The sequence below is a fragment of the Stomoxys calcitrans genome, chromosome 3, assembly GCF_963082655.1.
Source record: "Stomoxys calcitrans chromosome 3, idStoCalc2.1, whole genome shotgun sequence".
Classification (NCBI taxonomy): Eukaryota; Metazoa; Arthropoda; class Insecta; order Diptera; family Muscidae; genus Stomoxys; species Stomoxys calcitrans.
Window position 1 is genome coordinate 59810966 of NC_081554.1, and position 25872 is coordinate 59836837.

Consider the following 25872-nt stretch of genomic DNA (forward strand, 5'->3'; position numbering starts at 1 on the left):
TGATCGTTCAATTTGACTACAAAAAATTCTTTCTGAATTTGACTTACACCACTCGTCCATATGCCAAAACTAGTTCAACGTATAGAAAAGTACTTTGTATTAAGTTTTCACTGTCTCCGTTCAAGATGACAAAGTGTCATCCAATCCTTGTCGGTAATTCGAATTCTCCCCAACAATATGACATGCCAAGTGGCGGCGAAATATGAATGTTATAAAATCACTTCATAGTGCTGTTTCGTGGTTTGTCGTACACCACACTGTGCTCTTTTTTTTCTATAGACAGGATTTTATATTCGGGGAAAATGTTCACATTCGAAGAAGAAGAAAGAGGAGCGTACATTTGGAATGCCTGTGGAGGGGCTATGAAAAATTACCTTCTATTTTCCTTTATGGATTTCTGCTTCTTCCACTGCTTTTGCTTCTATTTGCTCTTGTTGTTGTTGTTGTTCTTGAGCTATCCCATAAAATTATGTAAAATTCTATTTTGTATTACACCAAATTCTTTTGTTATGGATTTTTTCTTTACTACTTTGTTTTGAGATTTTTTCCCAACACTAGAACTAAATTTAAGGACTTTTTTTCAATTTCTTTTCAATTGGTATTGTAATAAATTTAACACTTCACAAGTTTTTTTTCCTGGCTTGCAGCTGCTGCTTATACAATTTTCTTCGTTTTCCAAATTGATTTTCTTGTTTGGTTATAATAAAACAAAAAACACAAAATTTTCTCCTTTTTCCGACAATCTTCTTTTGATTTTGCAAAGCCTGGGTTTAGAGTGAGCGTTTTAGCACATTTGAATTTTGCAACAAATTTGCCGTTTTCATAAAAACAGCAAATAATTTGATGTGGTTTTTATGAAAATTTGTTAACTTATTTTCATAGAATCGACGCGCTGCCATTTCTCGTTCCGGAGGACGTCTTTAGTGATGACTGAATTTTTCTGTACTGATTGAAAATTTTTATTGCTCTCCTTCGTTGTGGCAGTCAGACAGGCAGCAGCATAAACCTGGACAACCTTTTCATCATTGCTTTCATGCACAAAAAGGACATTTGCAGAAATGTTAAGGGGAGTATGAAAGCTTTTGCAGCTTGAAGAAAAGAAGCTTAAAAAAGAAAACGTTTGTTTTAAAAATATGCGAATACATTGAATATTCTAAGGAAATAAAAATTTAAAAATATTTTCCCAGTGAAATAAATTTTGACAAAAATTATCCAGAAAAATGCAAGTTTTACAATATTTTGCAGAAACAAAATTTCCTATAGAAATGCAATTTTTACACAATTTCCTAGGAAATGTAATTTTAAAAATGTTTCCCAGTGATATAAGATTTTAAAAATATTTCTCAGAGAAAGGAAATTTTGTCAAAATTTCATTTCTCAAAAAAAATTTCCCAGAGAAAGGAAATTTTGGTAAAATTTCCCAGAGAAAGGAAATTTTGGTAAAATATCCCAGAAAAAGGAAATTTTGACAAAATTTCCTATACAAATGAAATTTTGACAAAATTTCCTATAGAAATGAAATTTTGACAAAAATTCCTATAGAAATGAAATTTTGACAAAATTTCCTATAGAAATGAAATTTTGACAAAATTTCCTAAGAAATGAAATTTTGACAAAAATTCCTATAGAAATGAAATTTTGACAAAATTTCCTATAGAAATGAAATTTTGACAAAATTTCCTATAGAAATGAAATTTTGACAAAATTTCCTATAGAAATGAAATTTTGACAAAATTTCCTATAAAAATTAAATTTTGACAAAATTTCCTATAAAAATGAAATTTTGACAAAATTTCCTATAAAAATGAAATTTTGACAAAATTTCCTATAAAAATGAAATTTTGACAAAATTTCCTATAAAAATGAAATTTTGACAAAATTTCCTATAAAAATGAAATTTTGACAAAATTTCCTATAGAAATGAAATTTTGACAAAATTTCATATAGAAATGAAATTTTGACAAAATTTCCAATAGAAATGATATTTTAACAAAATTTCCAATAGAAATGATATTTTGACAAAATTTCCTATTGAAATGAAATTTTGACAAAATTTCCTATAGAAATGAAATTTTGACAAAATTTCCTTTAGAAATGAAATTTTGACAAAATTTCCTATAGAAATGAAATTTTGACAAAATTTCCCAGAGAAATAAATTTTTGACAAAATTTGCCAGAGAAGTAAAATTTTTAAAAAATTTCTTTGAAATTTCCCACAGAAATAAATTTTTGATAATATTTTTTATTGGAAACGAAATTTTAACAAGAATTAGGTTTAGAACTAAAATTTTAATAAAAATTCCCAAGAAAAGCAATTTTTATCCTAGTCTCGCAAGCTCGTCTGCTCTTCAATTCCCTGGATATCTATCTCTGTGGCCCGGCCCATAGAACAGGTAAGTTTTGAACTGTTCAACTATCTCGTTGAGAAATCTGCGACAGTCCAGGAATAAGTTTTCCAAGGATTTGATAGCTGTCTGAAGAGATATTTTTACCAAATATCTCTGAAGAGATATTTTTACCATCACTTCTTTAACTGTAAAGATATCCGCTTGATACACAATGCAGTGATCGCGTAACATTCACTGCGTAATCCACACTGCACACGTAATCCATCGGGCGAGTCCGAACGGCATTCCGCAGTGCGACACCTCTTAAAGAAGTTTTACATGGCATAGTACCTCAAAAATGTTGCCAGCAATAGGAGGGAAAAACCATCGCAGATAATTTTTTCTGATGGTCTCGCCAGGATTCGAACCCAGGCATTCAGCGTCATAGGCGAACATTCTAACCTCTGTGCTACGGTGACCTCCGGGTCGTCCATAGCTTCTGAATTAAGGCAATATGAATCTTGCCCTTGCTGATTTTCTACATCAGAGCATTAGTAGCTGTCTCGTTCCGGTGGGGGTTTATCTGGATGACCTCAATAATTAGTCCTCCATTAGATGGGCTTCTTAAGAGTGGGTTATGGTCTCATCGTCTGCTTCCTGTTCTTTGGCTGCATTGAGTCATTTCCCGTCGCTGCCCTGCCTGATGTTTAAGTATTAGGATCTTTGCCTATCCTAGTCCTCCGAATCTTGAGAAAGTCGGTAATGGTTCCATCATCGGGACCCTGTTCATTAGGCTTTACTGAGACTACCGTCCCTGCACTGCCTGATGTTCCAGTATTAGGATCTTTGCCTATACCAGTCTTCCAAATCTTGAGTAAATGGGCTTCTGGGAGTAGGTTATGGTCTCATCGTAGGCTCCCTGATGTTTCAGCATTAGGATCTTTATCCATCCTAGTCTTCCTAATATTGAGAAAGTCGTTGATGGTTTCGTCGTCGGGTCCCTGTTCGTTAGGCTGTATCGGGTCTCTCGCTCCTGCATTGCCTGATGTTTTAGTATTAGGTTCTTTACTTATCCTAGTCTTCCCAATATTGAGAGAGTCGGTGATTGTCTCGTCGTCGGCCCCCTGTCCGTCAGGCGGTATTGAGTGTCCCCCTACTGCACCGCCTAATGGCTTAATATGAGCATATTTGCCTATCCTTCCCAATCTTGAAAAAGACAGCCATGGCCCCGTAATACTCCATGCCTTTAGTCTTACCCAAACTTGTCACGGAGACTTGACCAATGCGAAATATCCTTCCTCCTACTCCCTGTGGAAAATCTCCCGTTTCTCCACAACCAATTCTTGGTTTTGCTTGTTTAGGACCTCCATCATGCGTTCCGTCCCGATTTTTGAGCTGTGATCTTCTTTCTCAGAAGATCGTGCTATGCGAGCCAGGGAGTGTGGATACTTCCAACGAGTTGGCATCAATACATTCCGCTGAAGCAAAGCGCAGCGTTAAGATGTCCCCTCTATACTCGCAGCCCATCATTTGTATGGGTGGAACCTCTACAGAGTTCCACACATGTTCGATAACCCGTTCGTTTACTAAATGCCTCATCTGGGACCGATGACCTGGTGGAATCCTGCCGGAATAATAACCAATAACGATGACTACATAGGCCATCACATCTCTGTTGCGCTTCCTTCCTACTTCGGCGTAAGAGAGCAGCTCCTTACCTTTCTCCGCGACCATCTTCACCTTCCGTGATGGCTGTGGGAGCCTTTTGAAAGTCACAGTCCTCCATGAAGACTCAGGGTCCGTGCGCGCTTCATTCGTTGCTATTGTGACTTTGTCTCCCTCCGAAGAACACTGTCTGGATTTTTCAAGGCGGGAGGGCTGGACAGGTCTTCCCAGAGTACTTGAAAGCTCAGAACTTTTTTTCTTCTTCAGCGTCTTGGCAGTGTTATGCACTTCAGGAGATCTGATTCTTTTTCCAGCTTCCTTAGAAGTGCTTGAAATGTCAATTCTATCCCCTCGAACATCCTGCGCTTTCGCCCTATTAAGCAGCCGGTTAACACTCCTCTGTCTCCTTCGACGTAGACCGGATCGCTTTCTCGGTCTGCTTGTGAGCTTAGCAAAACCATCGCTCACTTCTGCTGTGGGGATCGGAAACACCACATTTACTTAAAGGCTGGGGACGAACTGTGCATCCCTACACATTTGTTAGTCTGACGGTTGGTTGTGCACTTGAAGCATTACTCTCGACTACAGGTGCTAAGGCACTCACACCTATAGGAGGGGAGGACATTTAATTTTCTGTAAAATTGAAATTTAAAGAAAATTTCCTATAGACATGAAACTTGGGGAATTTCTTATGAAAATAAAATTTTAACAAAATTGCCTTAAAAATAAAATTTTGATAATATTTTCCATAAAATATTGTATAAATTTTGAGAGATTTTTTTTATGCTATGTTTAAACTCAATTCAAAGCCTTTGCTTGTTGCATCTCCAATAACCCTTGCATTTTATACAGAACCAGATCAATTCGTTGCATTCAATTTGACTTCTCTCGCCGCACTTAGTTTTGCATGCAAAAATTGTAAAATTCTGCTACATTCATTGTCACATGGTCACGTTATAAAAAATTAAAATAAACAACACCAGTTAAATTATATAAAAAATTGTTTTAAATTTCTATCTACAAAACAGCAGTTGTAAAAATAAAATGTAACAATAACAACTTAATTTGAATTTGTAATTCCCTTGGGGATGAAGCACATTTATGATAGCAGTTAGTTAGTAACTTGGCGACAGTATTAAACATTAGTACACCAGATGGGACTTCCTCACTTAGGCCAATGGGACTTCCTTAATACCCCAATTTAATCCCAATCTCATACCGAAGGTGCCAAACCTATGGCGGCTATGACTTTACGCTCCACAAGTGCAAAGGTTGCAATTTATATTTCGGATTTAGTTTATTAAGCTGTTTCTTTGTGGGAAATATCCAATCCAATGATCTGGTTATTTCGAGTCCAGGAAAGTTAAAATCTGAATACAATTACAGTTGTAAACTAGAAAGCTGAAGGTGTATAGAAGCGGTGGGGTTGGAAAATCAGAAGCCGACTCAGCAGTTGTTGCTGAAAACTTGTCTGAGGAAGTTTCGACCACATCCTCAAAAAGCTAGCGGATTGTGGAAAGCTAAGCTGCCTCGATCGAAACCGGAGGGGAAAGCATCCAGACGGGACCTAATAAGCCCTGTGTGGGTGAGTCATCCAGTGGGATTGGGCTCAAGGTGTGCGCCAGTGGGGACAAACGGAACTCAAAAGGTACTTCAACAGCAGCAGCTTGTGAAGCATCTAAGGAGGAATCGTCCACACCTCAAGTGTACAGTGTCCTGAGGAAGAGTGGTTCCAATACTTTATCAACTGCCCTTGGATGCGTAAGGAAACTAACTTATCATGACAAGATCGAACGAATCTTGGGAAGATGACCTCCTGTAGGACTCAGATGAGGAGGCTTATGCGACAGTGGTGAAAATTCTGAAACCTGACTATGGTCCGGTTTCTTCAGATAAATCTGCACAAGTGTAGGGCCGCTTCGTCGGCACTTAAGGTCAGGAGAATTTGACGTGGTTCTTATCAGAGAACTGCATGAGACCCAAAATTTGGCATTTCATAGCCATTTTGGCCAAAGCAATTGTCTGTATCGCATGCCACATAAAAACAAAATTAGCTAAAAACACACGCACAAGTACAATCAGAGAACTGCATGAGACCCAACATTTGGCATTCCATAGCCATTTTGGCCAAAGCAATTGTCTGTATCGCATGCCACATAAAAACAAAATTAGCTAAAAACACACGCACAAGTACAATAGAGAAAGAAAGATAGAGAGAGAGACGCGCGAATGTTTTAGTAATCGTTCAGTGGATGTGATTTTCAATTTAGTCGAAGGACATCGTGGTTTGTTTACAAATGAACACCACTCAGATGAGTGCCATATGAAGCCAAAGCAAGCAAAGGAATGAGACAACAAGTTTTGTTGAGCGGCATAAATATACTGTTTTGTTATTTAGCACTTGCTTTTTTATTATTGGATCAGAATTGGTTTTATCAGTGACGCACGTGCTGTCTGTCTCCGTCCGTTCAAAAGTGACAGATTTTCTTCCATTTGCTTCTTTACCAAAGCCATTACAAAGCACGCAAATTAGTTTCAGAAATTATAACTTTGAAAGGTAGCTGAGTGTGTCTGTCTTCTATACAGTTGCGCTCAATGTGAGCCATCATGAGTATTGATGTAAATGCGAAATATGATTAGGAATCATTATACTCATCGACAAAAACACTTATAATAGCTCAACGAATTTAAAGAAGAGAGTCGTAAGCGTCAACAACGATTGCTGGTATAAGGTGTGAGCGTGCCACTCGCTTCATGCCGCTCCACATCGTCGGCATAGGCGAGTAGTATTTGTTGTCTTGTTATTAGTGTGCCATATCTATTCACATCTGCATCTCGTATAATCTTGTCCAGAAGGATATTAAAGAGATCATACGATAGGCTGTCTCCTTGTCTGAAACCTCATTTCGGCTTTGTGGTCTAGGCGTTAATTTATTTATCTAGGCGTTAATTTATTTATTTATTTACAGGTTACCTACAGTGACACCTGTCTCCTTGGGAGGAGAGAATATTCCATTTACAGAAAGCGCAAAATACCTAGGTGTTTTGCTAGGCAGGAACTTGAAGTTCTAATTAAACATTTTGGAAAGGGCAAAAAAGGCAACTCTTGGCTTCTACACTTGCAAGAGAGTCATTGACAAAAGTTGGGGGTTTAAACAGCGTCTCATGCACTGAGTATATACTGCAGTTGTCAGACCTATAATGCTATATGATGTTGTGGTCCAGTGGACGGCGCTTCAAAAGTCCACCAACTGTTGAATACTCAGCCGGATCCAAAGGATGGCTTTTTTTATGCCGCACTGAGGACTGTACCATCTGATGCACTGAATTTAATGCTACACCTAATGCCTCTGGACATTGTGGCAAGACAAATTGATGCGACCACTGCTATGAAGCTAAGGAAATTTTTTCTTTGGTCATGTGAAGGCTACAGACGCAGTGTTATTTTTGATACAATGCCCGTTGTTCTAGGTAGTGTGAATGACACATTGCCAGAACCGCTTTTTGATAAAAGTACTATACCCCTATAATAGAACCTATTGGAACTAAAATATTCCTGGTAATAGAAGTCGCAAAGAATTCTATACAGATGGTTTCAAACTAGACAATCAGGTGGGCTTTGGGGTTTACTCTGAAGAACTAGGATTGGTCATATCGAGAAGGTTACCCGACCACTATAGTGTGTATCAAGCGGAAATCCTTGCAATTAAAAAAGTGGTAGAATGGCTAAGATATAATGTCATAACGACAATTGGCATAAATATCTTCTCAGACAGCCAGAGAGGTATTAAATCCCTGGAGATCGTGTTTCTGAATGCAAAAACCGCCCTCAATTGTCACAGATCTCTAAACGATATGGCAGCACAGTTCACCTGTTCTGGGTGCCGGGGCACAGAGATGTCCCATGGAATTGTAGAGCAGACGAGCTTGCGAGACTAGGAACTATCTTACACATTCCAGGCGAACTGGAATTTTGTGGATCAGGTCCGAAGGGCAACAAATGACAGATTGTCAAAAAGGGTGGATTGTGAAGATTTCAAAACTATGTGGCCTATTCTAGACTTAAAAAGATCTACCTCTCAGTCATTGTGTCCGTCATGACTGATCGCTGTGTGATCGGAAAATATGCTTACAGACTGAAGTTTGCAAGTAACGAATTTTGCGGCTTGTAAGGGCTCAAGAAGGCAAATCGGGAGATCGGTTTATATGGGAGCTATATCAGGTTATAGACCGATTTGAACCGTACATGACACAGTTGTTAAATGTCATAACAGAACAAATTTCGGCAAAATCGGACAAAAATGTCGACTTCCAGGGGCAGAAGAAGTCAAATCGGTAGATCGATTTATATGGGAGCTATATAAGGCTATAGACCGATTTAGACCGTACTTGGAGCAGTTGTTGGAAGTCATAACAGAACACCACAAGCAAGAAGTCAAATCGTGAGATCTGTTTATATGGGAGCTGTATCTAAATTTGAACACATATGACCCATTTGCAATCCTCAACGACCTACATTGATACTAAGTATCTGTACAAAATTTCAAACGGCAACCTTTACGCGTTCGACCTCTATCGTGATTTCGACAGACGGACGGACATGGCTGGATCGAGACGATCAAGAATATATATACTTTACTAATATCTTTTTAGGGTGGCGACACTTCGCCCTTAATGCGGATGTCGAATTCGTGCCATTGTAGCCTATGACTCTACACGCGTTCGAATCCTGCGAGAACGTCGGACAAAGCGGTGTTTATCCCCTCTTAATGTTGACGACATTTGCGAGGCAAAATGCCATGCATGGTCATTTAAAAAATTTTCCCCAAAGAGGTGTCGCACTGCGGGACGCCGTTCGGACTCGGCTACAAAAAAGGTCCCTTTATCATTAAGTTTAAACTTGATTTGGAAAGCACTCATTGGTAAGTGAGAATTTTCCCCTTCTCGATGCCTAGTGGTTATGTTCAGACTTTTCGACTCAAATATGGATATCAAAATCATGCTGCACTTCCAAATCCCTTTAATTTAAGCCCCATATTGCCATGGCCGGTAAATATGAACCGTTTGGAGGGTGTTTTGGGGCTGGGACGGCCACCGGCACTTTGCACTGAAAATAGATATCAAATTCGTTCTTTATTCCCAGCGGAATTGAAGTTCAGTTTAGGGGGTGCTTTACCCCAAAACACTTGGCTCCAAAATTAAATATCAAATTCGGTTTTTACACTCAAATACCTTTCATTTGAATCCCATATTGTCATAATGGGTCAAATAACCCATTTAACGTATCTTTAGGAGGAAAGCTCCGCCTAGACTTGAACGTAAATTTTAATGTCATATTCGTAATCTACTGCCTAATACTTTTCATTTGAGTCCCATATTGAGTCCTCTGTTTAGAGGAGATTTGGGGATGGGGGGGGGGGGGCGCTGGATACTTGGAGCCAAATTTTAATACCATATTCGTTTTCTGGTCTCCAATTCCTTTCATTTGATACCCTTATTGTGCCCATCGGATCACTTTGGTATATGAGTGGTGACCGTCCAATATGTCTGTTTGGGGGAGTTTTGGGGTTAGGGAGGCCCGATGGGTATTTAGACTGAAATTTTAATACCATATTCGTATTCTACTCTCCTATACGTTTCATTTGATACCTATACTGTCCCGCTCGGTCCAGTTTAAATTCTGGGTTGTGTTTTTTTTTCATAAGGAGGAGGTTCCGTGCCTCTTCCGATACCGAAAAATTATAAGTCTATGTTTCCTTCCAGACCTACCTACACAATATGCGAAAATTTCGAGAAAATCGGTTCTGCCGTCTATATGGCAAACAAACGGAGTCCCATATATCCGTGATTGTCTAATGTCCCCATTTTAGGCATTTTTTCGACATGAATTTGTATGCCAGATTCGTTATCTACTCGCACATACTTTTCATTTGATACCCATATTGTCCTTATCGGTCCACTTTTGATTTTGGGTGGTGTTTTTGGGGTAACGGTGGAGGGTCCGCCCCCTTCCGTTATCAAAGAAATTATGTAGCCTATTTATACTTCCTGACCATATTCGAATCTACTCCCGAATACCTTTCATTTGAGTCCCATATTCTCATGATCGTCAAATAAACCTATTTTAAGGGGTTTGGGGCTGGGGCGGCCACCCAGATACTTGGACCCAACTTTTATTATGAAATTCGTACTCTACTCTTAAATACCTTTCATTTGAGTGCCATATTGTCCCGATCGGTCCACTTTTATTTTTGGGTAGTACTTTTGGGGTAAGGGGGAGGGTCCGCCCCCCTCCCGATATCAAAAAATTATATAGCCTATGTTTAATTCCAGACCAAACTACACAATCTTTGAAAATTTCGAAGTAATCGGTTCAGCCGTTTTTGAGTCTATACGGAAAATAGGTGTCAAACGGGTATAATAATAGGTGTCAAAAAAAAGGGTTTTTCAGTTTCTGGCCATTTTTCTAAAAATCGGTTTCGGTGGAGAGAATCTAAACCGTTTAATCGGTTTTCGGTTTCGGTTTTGACAACCATAGTGTGATGGCAGACTGCCACTTTAACCAACCTAATTTAGTAATCAACATATGAAGTTTCATCATCATCGAACAAGGAAAGCAGCGGCCCGTTGTTTATGGATTAACTCAGTATTGCAATCTTTGTCCCTTGATTACCCGCTTACAAATCAATATTACGTGCCAGTGCAGCCTATAGAATATCAATATCAACAGAATATCAATGCGGTTAACATGAAAGGCTGATGAACAGTGGCCACAGAAAAGCTTTGTTGGAACTTCGGGCTCTTTACGTGAATTTTATATGTACAGCGCTATATATTCTAAACTGTAAAGACGGACGGACGGACGAATACACTTACGTATTGGCTAATTCGAACGCTTCTGCCAGTGGTATGATTGTGTTATAACATTTGGGAACGTCACCAATCTACCCCCTTGAATTGATTTTTTTTTTTTTAATTTTATATTTAAGAAATTAAAAATTTTGACTTTAGTTTTAAACGACGCCATACACCAAATGTAGGGTAGAAAAGTATTACAAATTTTTATGTTTTTACTATTTTACAGATATACGGAAACCATTTCGACTGGGTCACACTGTTGCAAATCTTATCGTTTCCTGTTCTAGGTTGGAGTGTTAACAGACAAAATTCGAAATGATTTATGAATGGTTTATAACATATGCAAAAAAAAAAACAAAAAAAATAAATACTTAATAAAAGCTTATACGAATTATAACAAATAAGATAAAAAAGATATTAAAATATATTACACAACAAAAATGATGCATACTAAATTTTTTTATAAACCACAAAATCAAACTCCTACATGACACTGAATTGATAAAATGTCTTATTAAATTCCAAGAACGATCAATGACAACGGCATGATATCAAAAAATGAATTCGACAAACACAAAACACCATATATGTTAGATAGATACCAATAAAAAGATCAACAGAAAAATTGTTTGAACAAATATTTAGAAATTATTTTTATCCAATTTACTCATTTCCCCTTAGTCATGAAGCGCGCCACACTCACCTTTCTACCAATACTTCATTTTTGAAGTGTATAAAGGTTTTTTTGTGGAGCACACATTCAAATCATTGGAGCCATAACAAACACATACACACACAAGTGTGCCATAAAAGCCAAAGTGTTTAATTGCATTCTCAGATTGACAAATATTTGAGAAAGTCTTGTTGTCCAAATCAGATTGCCAAGTAATTGTTTAATTTATAGGTGTGTGTGTGTGTGTGTGTAGTTGCTCCTTTAGCTACTCTTTTTGCCATTTTTACAACGAGCAACACAGAGATAATCGTCGCAGTAGTAACACAAACAAATTGTAGTAGTTCGCCAAGGAAAGGAGCTCGTATTTACACATTATTACTACTCGTATTTCTGTACCCTACAGAGTTGAGAACATAGCATTAGTAGTCGAAGCATTTCGTTGCAAACGAAGAGGAAGAAATTGTTAAAAAAAGGAAAATTTTGACCAAACTTCCTAATGAACTGTTGACTAAATTATCTATAGAAAAGAAATTTTGAGGTGAAAATAGGGTACTAGATTTTTTGATATCCGAAGGGGGACGGACCCTCCCCCATACCCCCATTTTCAAAAACGCCAGATTTCGGAGATGGGTGCACCGGTTTAAGCGAAATGTCACCCTTACATGTCGGGGGGTTCCCCACCCTCAAAAACAACACCCATCAAGACACTTTTAGCGCTTTGGGCAATATGGGTATCAAATGAGAGATATTTAAGAGAAGAGTTAATACGTGGCATAGAAACGTCACCTTAAGTGTCCAGGGGTTCCCCACCCCAAAAAACACCACCCACCAGGATACTTTTATCGCTTTGGGCATTATGGGTTTGAAATGAAAGATATTTAAAAGAAGAGAGAGACCCAACCAATACAAAACAAATTAAATAGCGTGCATCTGAACAAGACCCGTAGCTTTGAATATCCTGATAGCCACCTTCAAAATGGTTGACTTTATAGGGCTCAAACAAAATCGTGCTCCAGCACGATGCTGATATTATTTCAGGGTTCAGGGGGCAACTCCCTTCAAACCGGCCATGTTTGCCTACTGTGGCAATAAGGGGCTCAAATAATTGGCATTTGATAGTAGTAAACGAATTTGATTTACGGAGGCCACCGTAGCGAAGAGGTTGGCATGTCCGCCTACGACGCTGAACGCCTGGGTTCAAATCCTGGCGAGACCATCAGAAAAAATTTTCAGCGGTGGTTTTCCCCTCCTAATGCTGGCAACATTTGTAAGGTACTATGCCATGTAAAACTTCTCTCCAAAGAGGTGTCGCACTGCGGCACGCCGTTCGGACTCGGCTATAAGAAGGAGGCCCCTTATCATTGAGCTTAAACTTGAATCAGACTGCACTCATTGATATGTGAGAAGTTTGCCCCTATTCCTTAGTGGAATGTTCATGGGCAAAATTTGCATTTGGAAACGCATTTGATGTCCTATTTTGAACAAATTGTTTGGGGGTAGCTCACCCCATAACCAATGATCATTGGGGCTCAAATAAAAGAAATTTGAGAGTAGAGCACGATGCTGATAATTTTCAGGGCTAAGCGCGTAGGTGGCGGCCCCACTCTACATATCCCTCAAACTGGACATATTTGTGGACTACGACAAACAGGGGCTCAAATCTGATATCTGCTTTATGGCCAAGTGGTTCAGGGACGCCTAAACTCTTAACTCTCCCTAAACCATACATATATACCGACTATAGCAATGTGTACCTCAAATGTGGATTTTGGGAGTAGAGTATGAATCTGATATCCACTTTCGGGACAAAGAGTTTGGCTACTCCAATCCACCACCAAAACCAATATAATGAAGTAGATCTAACATACAAACTTAAATGGGCGGACCCTCCCTCACCCTATCTTCAAAAACGCCAGATCTCGGAGATGGGTGGGGCGTGGGGCATAATAACTCAAAAACAGAAATTTCGTATACTTATTTAAGGTGGAATGGCTGGGGTGGCCTCCCCTTCAAAGCCTGCCAAATGGAAATTTGAACGAATAATGGAAAAATTAGGCTGAAATGAAAAGTATTTGTGACTAGAGTACGAATCCGATCCACATTGGGGCGAAATAGATAAAGGCCGTACCAGCACCCCCAAACAGATAAAATAAGAGAGTGAAAGAAGGCGCAGCGGAGCGGGCCCTGTCCAGTATATTGAAAAAAGGCTGAACCGATTACCTTGAAATTTTCACAGATTGTGTAGGTTATATAATTTTTTAATCCATTCCCACTCCCAAAAACACCCCAATTGGGCATATTAGCCGAACATGGCTATATGGGATTCAAATGAAAGCAATTTGGGAGTAAATTGGAAATTTGTGTTAAGGTATTTAGGTGGCGCTTAACCTTCTTAAATCACCTCAAGTAGGTTATTTGACCCATCATGACAATATGGGACTCAAATGAAAGGCATTCGAAAGTAGAAAAGGAATGCAATTTTGAGGCCATTTTTTTGAGGTGGGTAAGCCCACAATAATTTGGCACCCCCTTAACTGAACTTATTTCCCGAACGTATAATGAAAGGTTTTTGGAATAAAAAAACGAATTTGAATTTTTAGGGTAAAATGGGGGAGTGCCAGCGCCATCCCCAAAACTCCCTCTAACCCGTATATACTATATATCGACCATGGCTATTTTGGGCTTTAATGAAAATATTTAGGAGTAAAGCACGAATTTAATATGATTTTATTTAATGCGAAATGTCTGAGGTCCCATCCCACCCCCAAAAATCACCCCCTTCAAATGGATATCAAAACCAATCACGATAACATAAGACTCAAATTAAATAGGAATTATTTACCGACTATGGTAATATCGAGCGTTAAAGAAATAAATGTTAAAATAAATTTTTGATAAAACTTTTTTTTTCAGAGAAATGAAAATTTGTCATAATTTCTCAAGGAAATAAAATTTTGGCAAAATTTCCAAATTTCCATTAAAAATCGAAGTTTTACATGGAAAACTGAAAATGGCTGTATCTCCTAAGCCATGCGTCCTAGAGGGAAATGGGTCTAAATTCTATCAAAAATCGAAATTTCACTTGGAAAATTTAAAATGGCTGTATCTTCTTAACTATGCGTCCTAGAGGGAAAATTTTGGTGCAATTTCCCAAAGAAAAGAAATGTTGAAAAAGTTCCAAGAGAAATTGAATTATGACAAATATGGCAGAAAAATTAAATTTTGATATAATTTCTCAGGGACATGAACGCGTGACAAAATTTCCCAGAAAAATTAAATTTTGACAAAATTTCCCAGAGAAATGTTAAACTGTCATAATTTCCAGGAAAACTGAATTTTGATTTAATTTCCCAAAAAAAAATAAATTTTGACAAAATTCACCAGGGAAATGAAATTTTGATAAAATCTCCCAGAAATGTAAAATTTTGACAAAATTTTCTAGAGAACATTTTTTTCCAAAATTTTCCAGAGAAATAAAATCTGGAAAATAAATTTTCCAGAGAAATTAAAATGTGACAAAATCCCCAGAAAAATTTCACTTTTAAAAATTTCCCAGAATAATTAAATTTTTATAAAATATGCCAGGGAAATTAAACTTTGACAAAATTTTCCAAAGAAATAAAATATAGACAAAATTTCCTATAGAAATGAAATTTTAACAAAATTTCCTATAGAAATGGAATTTTCCACAATTTCCAATAAAAATGGTCAAAGATGTTGATGAAAATACATTGCGTATCAGAAATCCCGATGCACCATGTTTTGAAAACAGCACACACTTGCCTAACTTTTATGACTTCTTGCATTGAATATGATGTCGAGCTACAATAAGTTCAAAAAACCACGAAATTAAATGTTGACAAAACTTCCTATATAAATGAAATTTTGACAAAATTTAATGAAAAAAAAAATAAATTTTGACAAATTTCCTTTAGAAATGAAATTTTGACAAAATTTCCCATAGAAATGAAATTTTGACAAAATTTCCTATAGAAATGAAATTTTGACAAAATTTCCTATAGAAATAAAATTTTGACAAAATTTTCTATAGAAATGAAATGACAAAATTTCCTATAGAAATAAAATTTTGACAAAATTTCCTATAGAAATAAAATTTTGACAAAATTTTCTATAGAAATGAAATTTTGAAAAAATTTCCTATAGAAATGAAATTTTGACAAAATTTCCTATAGAAAAGAAATTTTGACAAAATTTCCTATAGAAATGAAATTTTTACAAAATTTCCCATAGAAATGAAATTTTAACAAAATTTCCCATAGAAATGAAATTTTTCACAAATTTTTCTATAGAAATGAAATTTTGACAAAATTTCCTATAGAAATGAAATTTTGACAAAATTTCCTATAGAAATGAAATTTTGACAAAATTTCCTATGGAAATGAAATTTTGACAAAATTTCCTATAGAAATGAAATTTTGACAAAATTTCCTATAGAAATGAAATTTTGACAAAATTTCCTATAGAAATGAAATTTTGACAAAATTTCCTATAGAAATGAAATTTTGACAAAATTTCCTATAGAAATGAAATTTTGACAAAATTTCCTATAGAAATGAAATTTTGACAAAATTTCCTATAGAAATGAAATTTTGACAAAATTTCCTATAGAAATGAAATTTTGACAAAATTTCCTATAGAAATGAAATTTTGACAAAATTTCCTATAGAAATGAAATTTTGACAAAATTTCCTATAGAAATGAAATTTTGACAAAATTTCCTATAGAAATGAAATTTTGACAAAATTTCCTATAGAAATGAAATTTTGACAAAATTTCCTATAGAAATGAAATTTTGACAAAATTTCCTATAGAAATGAAATTTTGACAAAATTTCCTATAGAAATGAAATTTTGACAAAATTTCCTATAGAAATGAAGTTTTGACAAAATTTCCTATAGAAATGAAATTTTGATAAAATTTCCTATAGAAATGAAATTTTGACAAAATTTCCTATAGAAATGAAATTTTGACAAAATTTCCTATAGAAATGAAATTTTGACAAAATGCAAATGCAAATGCAATTTTGACAAAATTTCCTAAAGGAATGAAATTTTGACAAAATTTCCTGGAGAAATTAAATTTTGACAAAATTTCGTAAAGGAATGAAGTTTTGACAAAATTTACTATAGAAATGAAATTTTGACAAAATTTCCCATGGAAATGAAATTTTGACAAAATTTCCCATAGAAATGAAATTTTAACAAAATTTCCCATAGAAATGAAATTTTAACAAATTTTTCTATAAAAATGAAATTTTGACAAAATTTCTAAATTTTCTTCCTCTGAGAAATGTTGCCAAAACAAAAGAAAATGTTTCATTGCCTAACATTAAATTTTTGATATATTTAATAAATCATAAAAAAAAACTTTTCCCAAAATTCATAACCCTTTTATTTAAAACACAATAATCCCCATATTATAAATGCGGTAATAACCGGATTTTTTTTAAATACAGCAAATATACATTTAACACTGTTTTAACGCTCATTAAAGGTAAAAACAGTCCGATTGTATAAATGTTCTTTTTTTCGGTTTTACCCATTTAAAATGTAAAAAACAAACATGAATACAACAAGTCTGTAGGCATACAGAGACAAGCTTGAACTTAAACGAAGGTTGCAGCATGTCGTTTTGATGAGAGAGCATATTTTTCAGTTGAATGCAGCCACACACATGTAGGTTATTGGGTGGTTGTTCTTGATCGTCTACAACAATTTTTGGTGAATTTGTTAATCTTTCGTTGTTGTTGTTGTTGTGTTTCTCTCTATTTTTGGTCGGTTTGTTTGGTCTATTATTAGTTTAATTAGTTTTTTAACAATATTTGGCATTAAAAACAATAACAACAACAATCAATGAATACAATTCAAGCAATTCATTTGGGGTTGTGGGGGATGTGTGTCTGAGAGTGGGAAGTGGGGATTAGGGGGTTGAATTTTTTTGGAAACCAACCAAAATAATAAAAAAAAAATACATAAGACACACAAAACGTCTATGTGTGAAATGATGCTGAAACAAGAGAGGGAGAGTCAACATTTTTGAAAGTAATAAAAAAAACGTAAATTTGGTAACGTCAACAAAAAATAGCGCGTTTAATGATCGGCATTTAAATTGTTTTCAGTGTTTAAATAAAACATTAAATGTTGAGAGTAAAAAAGAACTAAAAAAATTTTAAATTGCTAAAAAGAAAAAAATTCTAAAAATTCCATGAATTCTATGAAAAATTCCTTTTTTTGTAGAAATAAAATTTTAGAAAACGTTTCTATAACAAATTTGATTTCAACAAAATTTTTTTGGTCTGGAAGGAAACATTGGCTATATAATTTTTTGATATCGGAAGGAGGGCGGACCTTCCCCCTTATCCCAAAAACACCATCCAAAATCAAAAGTGGACCGATCGGAACAATATGGGTATCAAATGAAAGGTATTGTAGAGAAGATAAGAATGTGGCATTAAAAATAGTGTCCAAGTACCCAGGAAGTCGTCCTAACCCCAAAAACTCCTCCAAGAAGACAAATTGAACGTTCATATCAATTTGGGACTCAAAAAATCATGCTGAAGTATAGGGGTCATCCCATACCCCCAGAAACGCCACAATTTGGGACTCAAAAAATCATGCTGAAGTATAGGGGTCATCCCATACCCCCAGAAACGCCACAAATGGTCATATTAGCCAATCATGGCTATATGGGACTCGGTTTGTTTGTTTCTTCCGTTTAGACTCGAAAACGGCAGAATCGATTTTCTCGACATTTTCACAGATAGTGTATGTTGGTCTGGAAGGAAACATAGGCTATATAATTTTTTGATATCGAAGGGGGGCGGACTCTTCCCTTACCCTAAAAACATTATCCAAAATAAAAAGTGAACCGATCGGAACAATATGGGTATAAAATGAAAGGTATTAGAGTGAAGAATACGAAGAATACGAAAATTTGAGTTCAAGTACCCAGCGGACCGCCCAAGCCCAAAACTCCCCCAAACAGACATTTTGGATATTCATGTCTATATGGGACTCAAATGAAAGGTATGCGGGATTAGATTACGAATATGGCACAAAAAAATAAGTCCATATAGTGGGCATATTAGCCGATCATGCCTATATGGAATACAAATAAAAGTTATTTGGAAATGGATTAGGAAAATGAAACTAAACTTAATTTTAAAGTACTTAGGTGGCGCTTAACCTCCTTTAAACACCTCAAATAGTTTATTTTACCCATCATGACAACTTGACACTCAAATGAAAGGTATTAGAGAGTAGAAAAGGAATCCAGTTTTGGGGTCAAGTGTTTGTGGGTAAGCACCCTCTGAACTGAACTTATTTCCCGAACATATCAATATGAGGGCTCATATGAAAAATATTTAAGAGCATGGCACAAAGTTTATATTTACTTTAAGGGCCAAGTGACCGGTTAGCCACATCACTCCCAGAAGACACCCCCAACCGCACATATGTATGTACTACAATATAGGAGTCAAAAGAGGTTGTATAAGGGTAAGGTATAGGGGAGTAGAGCAAAAATTTGCCCATGACAATTGAATTAAAAAACAGGGGCAAACTTCTCACATATCAATGAATGCTGTCCGAGGCAAGTTTAAGCTCAACGAAAAAGGACCTCCTTTTTATAGCCGAGTCTCAATGGCGTCGCGAAGTGCCACACCTCTATGGGGAGAATTTTTTATATGACTTCTATGCATAGCAAAGAACATCACAAATGTCGCCAACATTAGGAGGGGATAACCACCACTTAACGTCCTTTAATGGGTTGGGGCTTATAGATTTCGCCGCGGCAAAAAACATGGTAACTACCAGCACCAAATTTCAACATAAAAATCCACAAAGCTACATGGTTGTCCCCATATTAAGAAGAAAGAAACCAATTTGATCACGTTGTGAAAGAAGAAAGGCATTCATCCAGCGTGTTAGATGAACGATCGAACCGTGGAGCGTATATATAAAGATTCGGATCATTTCCTCATGCCGCAAAGGTTCGCACCCGTTTTAGAATGGCGAGAAAAGTACGATCTGACACTGCACGGAAGCTGGACATTGAAAAGCTGCAAACACTACAGACGGCAACGGCACTCACTTGACTGAACCAGCTGCTTGATAAAAGCACTCCTTGTCCCGATTATATAACGGGACCGATACGGGAAAGCTGTGAGCCCCACACACGCTGCAACATTGAGGGCTGATCTGTGTGGTATTCATTGCTGTCACGAGAAGCTACCAGGCGCGTCCACATGTTGCGGATTGTGGAATGCTCCATAAGGAGTAGCTGCAACGGCAGTCGCGGACAATCAGCGGTATCGAGTGGAGAGTCTCAGTGAGAGGTCGGGCGCACCGACTCTTGCATAAGTGCTAAGTGCCTATAAAGCTCGATATGACAAGGCGATCTAATGCCGCCTTTAAATAACCAATGGCCAGCCCATTACCGCTGCGATCGGTCCTTTGAACCAGAACGAGCTTGCTCACCTACAGGAGCTTGAGGAGGATCGCCACCTCCACAGGAAAATGTGGCTACAACAACAACAACATGGTATAACGGTGCAGTAGCAATATACGGAAAAAGACGCGAAACCCGTGCGTGGGTATCAGAAGCCTCCCCCAAGAAAACCATGGTACGACCAAGAGTGTTGATATGCACCTGAAGCCAAAAATGCGGCTTCCAGAGCAATCTTGCAATCAATAGCAACGCGCGAAATGAAGAAGAGGTATCGGGTGAAAAGGAGAAACGTTTGTTCCACAGAAAGAAAATCGAAAGACGTTAGGGTGAGCGCATTGCGATGTACAACAGTCAGAATGAAGTCCGGAAATTTTACCAAAGAATCAAACCGTTGGAGTTGGTGCAGGCACATCCTCCTGTAGAGGCCATGAAGGAAATTTGGCAACTGATCCAGAATGTGCGCTTTGGATGTGGAAAGAACATTTTCCCCAGCTGAGTATACCGCAGAATTTAAATCTAATGATGGTATAGAATTTATACGACCTAGTCAAAACGAGGTCCATGTAGCAGTAACCCGGCTGAAAAACAATAAGGCTGCAGGAGCCGATGGGTTGCCTACTTAACAGTTTAAGACCAGAGGCGACACGCTGGTAGAAGGAGTGTGCACTAGATCGTCTGCGCAATTTGGCTAGAAGAACGCAAACCCGATATTTGGAACGTCAGCATTCTATGTTCAGTACACAAGAAAGGAGACAAAAGGAATATGCCAACTACAGAGAAATAAGTTTCCTCCAGATCGCATACAAAATACTTTCGAGCGTACTGTGTTAAAGATTACAACCTAAACTCATTTAGATAATTGGACTCTATCAATGCAGCTTTGGAGTCTACCGTAGCGCAGAAGTTAGCATGTCTGCCTAGGACACTGAAGGCCTGGGTTCAAATCCTGGCGAGACCATAAAAAAAATTTCAGCGGTGGTTTTCCGCTCCTAATGTTGACAACATTTGTAAGGTATTTTTCCATGTAGAAACTTCCCTCCAAAGAGGTGTCGCACTGCGGCACGCCGTTTGGACCCTTACCATTGAGCCGAGAGGCCCCTTATCATTGATATGTAAGATAAGGGGCCTGTTCCTTGTGAAATGTTCATGGGAAAATTTTGCATTTTCATCAATGTGGGTCTAGATCTGGTAAATCCAATATAGACCAGATATTCACTCTGCCCCAAATCCCGAGAAGGACAAGTCAACTCTTACCATTTCTTTGTTGACTCGAACTGCTCATGAACCGCTTTCAGCACTATACGTTTAAAGGTATTTCAAGCCATGTTTGAGTTTGGTATACCTGCGAAATTTGTAAGACTCTGCAAGATGACACTTGCTTTCCCATAGCTCTTAAAAAATCGCCCTTTAGAATAGTGTTCCAAGATCCTCGACCTTCTGCACTCATTCCAAAATCTCTGACACCAAGTTTCGAGGTGTCTCCCACCACTTCATCTTGTCCCGGTTTGCGTATTCCACCGTGATTACTCTCAGCTAGCATAGTTAAACGCATCAGAATACAACGGTTGTGTTGGCTAGGTCATGTTATCAGAATGATTGAAGAAGGTCCTGCGAAGAAGTCTTTTGAAGGCGATCATTGTGGTACACGCAAATCGGGACGACCAAAAGCCCAATGGAAAGATCAAGTGGAGCAACACATCTCGAAAGTTGGTGTCAGCGATTTTAAAAGGAGCGCAAAGGATCGAGGAGCTTGTAACACTTTCCAAGTACAGCTAATGGGACAAATGTTCTTTCATAGTCAATTAAAGTAAAGTGACGTACACAGAAAAAAGTAACAACCGGTTTCAATCACAACAAAATTAATTGATCCAATTATTTTTTTAATTGAAACTGTTTCAAAAATCATATTAATCACCGTTTTTTGAAAAAGTAATTGAAAAAAAAAATCAATAAAAAAATTGCCTATTCAATTAAAAAATAATTAAAATTTTTGAAATTTTCAACTAATTATATTAAAGATCCAAATAAAAAATGATCGAAATAGTTGAAATTTTTTAATTGGATCAATTAAAAATTGATTGAAATTTTTGAAAATTCCAATTAACTTCTATATTTGGTACACAGATTTTTACCTCCTGGAAGATGAACTTGAGGTGCGTTGTTTAGAAAAAGGTCCGCGTACAGCCGTCCAAAAAAACTCCCCCGCGGGGAGTTCTCCGGCGTTGGTGGTTCTCCTAAAAATTTTGGGTGTCGGGTGGGGTTGCTTTATGATTTGTTATTGTCGTAGCTGTGTGTTGTGCACTGAGGTGGCATTCCTTGTCCGATGAAGGACTCCATCGAGTTAATCCCGCACGAAGAACCGGCTACCAGGGTATAGCTATAGAGTTATCGAAATGTGTTACGTAGGGGTCTTTTATATCGCATTCCCTTTATATTGTAGGTGGAAAAATATCCGTTAATTGAACTTACTTCAGGCCAAACTTGATCAATTTTTAAGATTCAATTAATTTTTTTATTGGAAATTACAAAATTTTCAATCACGATGTAATTGAAAAAAAATTAGATTCAATTAAAAAATAGTTGAATCAATTAAATTTTTAATTGAAAATGACGAAATCTCTAATCACGACTGCAACTAAAAACAAAATCATATTCAATCAAAAATTGATTGAATCAATTAATTTTTAATTAAAAATGATTGAATCAATCAATTTTTTAATTAAAAATGATTTTATCTTCAATAAAATTTTTAATTGGATTTTTTTTCGATTTTTTTCTGTGTTTTGCGAAGAAGCGCTTGCATGAAAGTGATTAATTGATTGATAACAAATCATACGGTTTTTACAATCATAAGATTTTTAAAAAACAAAAAAAAATCCTACCGCAACCACAGGTCTATGCTTAAACACTGATATATTTTTAAATACACAGCTATTTACATTAGTTGACAAACTCAATTTATCTACAACTTTACTTGAATTGGCTATGACAGAACTTTTGTTACACTAGCCGAACGTAGAATAGCATTCCAAGTCTCGATCTTTTGCGCTCATTCTAAAATCTCTGACGCCAAATTTCGAGCTGTCTCCCACCACTTGATCTTGTCATCGGGCTTTTGGTCTTCCCGATTTGCGTTTACCACTGTGTTTGCCTACAAAAGACTTCTTTACTGTAGCTTCTTCATCCAGTCTGACAATATGACCTAGCCAACGCAGCCGGTGTATTTTGGTGCGTGTAACTATGCTATCATCGTCATACAGCTCGTCGTTCATACGTCGCCTATATTCTCCATTAACGCAAACTGGTCTATATATTTTACGAAGAATCTTTCTCTCAAATACTCCAAGCACTGCCTAATCTGCTTTCACAAGTATCCATGCCTCAGAACCAATGGGTAGTATCAGTGTCTTGTATAGTGTGATCTTCGTCTGTCGAGAAGTGGCCCTGTTTCTAAACTGCTAACTTAGTCCAAAGCAGCATTTGTTTGCCAGTATTATTCTTCGATTTATCTTAAAACTGGTGTCATTCGTTTTAGTTACGGCGGTGCCGAGGTAGATAAAGTTACTGACTGTTTCAAAGTTATGGTTGCCAACTTTCTCCATTTTCTTTATCTGCTCGGTTGTACAAGACGTTTTGGGATTGGAAACAATCGATTTCGTCTTATCTCCATTTACTGCCAGACCCATTTTTACCGACACTCTTTCGATTCTTTCAAATGCAGCAGTTACTACTCCCGGTGACCGACATGTGTTCTCTTGTGATTAGTGTGCCATATCTATTCCCATCTGCTTCTTGTATAATCTTCTCCAGCAGGATATTAAAGAGATCACACGATAGGCTGATTCGGAGAGATTCTTCTACTTTTCCTAAAGAACGCGTATCAATATCTTTGAACGTAAAAGGGTATCGAAAGCGGCTTTGTAGTCACCAAAGAGATGGTAGGTATTGATTTGTCCTTCTCTCTTTTCCAGGATTTGACGCAGTGTGAATATCTGGTCCAGGGTGGATTAACCAGGTCTAAAGTCGCATTGATAGGGCCCAATTATCTCATTGACTTTTTTACTTTCACACAGTACGCTCGAGAGCACCTTGTATGCGATGGGGAGGAGACTTATTCCCCTTTAGTTGATTGACACATTCCGTCTTGTCTCCTTTCTTGTGTACGGCACATAGTATGCTGAGGTTCCAATCATCGGGTATGCATTCTTCTAGCCAGATTGCGCAGATAAGCAGATGCATACGCCTTGTCAGCGTGTCGCCTCCGGTCTTAAATTGTTAAGCGGGTTCATGCCCCTAACCTCGAGTCTTCAGCGCCACTTAACTATCCACGTTTATCGTGACAGTCCGATCGGGCAGTCGCTCCCACATCGAATTCGCCTCCGGTGCCTTTGGGACAGTGAAGATATCCGCCTGAAAGACACCTACACCCTTCCAGAAGCCTATATGGTTACCTGATTCTAAGGAACAAGGTTAGGTTTAAGTGACAGTCTGCCACCAGACTCACTAAGACGTTTTCGTCCATTGAACCTAAATGAGAACCTAAAGTGCAGTCCGATTCAAGTTTTAAGCTCAATGATAAGGGGCCTACTTTTTATAGCCGAGTCCGAACGGCGTGCCGCAGTGCGACACCTCTTTGGAGAGAAGTTTTACATGGCATTGTACCTCACAAATGTTGCCAGCATTAGGAGGGGAAACCAACGCTGACAATTTTTTCTGATGGTCTCGCCAGGATTCGAACCCGGGCGTTCAGCGTCATTGGCGGACATGCTAACCTCTGCGCTACGGTGGCCTCCACCTTTGCGACATGACCAGTTCTTAATCTTAAGAGTACACCCCAAAGTCCATTAGTTTGGAACCATCCGTATAGGAGTCCATGTAACTTCTATTACCAGGTATATCGTAGTTCCAATCGGCTCTATCAGAAATAATGGCACATTACTTTTTATCAAAAAGCGGCTCAGGCAGGGAACTAAATGACCCTTTCGTAGGTCTACGGAAAGGGGGGCTAGTTCCAGCCTAGAAATTTATTTCCGAGCAACTATGCCCAATCTGTCAAGGAAGGAAGGACTCTCCTGGTAAATAATCCTTGGCGCTACATATAGCATAACGCCTCGCCACATGAGGAACGCCAGTTGGCAATCTTCGTTGCTCCACACGCAACACACAGGGGCAAAAGCCTAAGGACCAGTATGACATTCAACATCTATGGGCTTCTTGCGCATAGGTCAAAATTCAGCACTTCCCTCGGGGTACTTATTCTGGCCCCAGGGGTCAACACTGCCACAGTACCCTGTACCAGATATCCATAGATGAGAATCGATCGAAAAACCACTGTAAACATCGAGGTTACCGTCCCTGGCATAAGAACACAACTCCTTCCTATCGAGTTGCTGCATTAGTGTAGCGCTTTCCTTTCCCTTTCTTCGATGATCCTTTTCAAAATTAGTTTTTGGTCAAGAATCACGCCCAAGTATTTGGCTTTAGTAAATACCAACTAAGTCTTTCTGGAATTTATGAAAAACTAGTTGAACCAACTAGACTGCATCCTCAACGCTCTTTGAACGAGGTCCGTTATAATATAAAATAATAGGCAATGACCTCCACTATGCACGTCTTGCGAGCTAGGAACTACCTTACACATTCCAGGGATACTGGAATCTGTGGGTATGCCTCTGGCAACATGTAAGCTAAGTTTTCAGGACCAAGCCCGAAGGACAACGAATGATAGATGGTCACAAAGTGGGGGCTGTGAGCATTCCAAAACTATCTGGCTTCATCTAGACTTGAAGAGCTCCACTGCTTTTCTGTCATTGACTAGAACAGACGTCTCAGCCATTGTGTCCGTCATGACAGGTCACTGTCTAATCGGAAAATATGCTG

The 25872-nt window shown here is 37.8% G+C and overlaps 1 protein-coding gene across 2 annotated transcripts in view; it reads right to left on the bottom strand.

Moving 5' to 3' along the window:
• Positions 1-374: 374 nt before the first annotated feature.
• LOC106081449 (uncharacterized) overlaps positions 375-25872 on the bottom strand; it is a 30285-nt gene continuing 4787 nt past the window's right edge. The window contains exons 1-2 of one of the 2 annotated variants that reach the window (XM_059364881.1): positions 4046-4174; positions 375-1103 (exon numbers count right to left, since the gene is read on the bottom strand). In XM_059364881.1, coding sequence (XP_059220864.1) covers positions 771-899 — 129 coding nt within the window. In that variant the 5' untranslated portion in view covers positions 900-1103; positions 4046-4174 and the 3' untranslated portion in view covers positions 375-770. Of the gene's footprint in view, positions 1104-4045; positions 4175-25872 lie in introns of those variants that run through there. The other variant, XM_059364880.1, reaches the window with a different exon arrangement.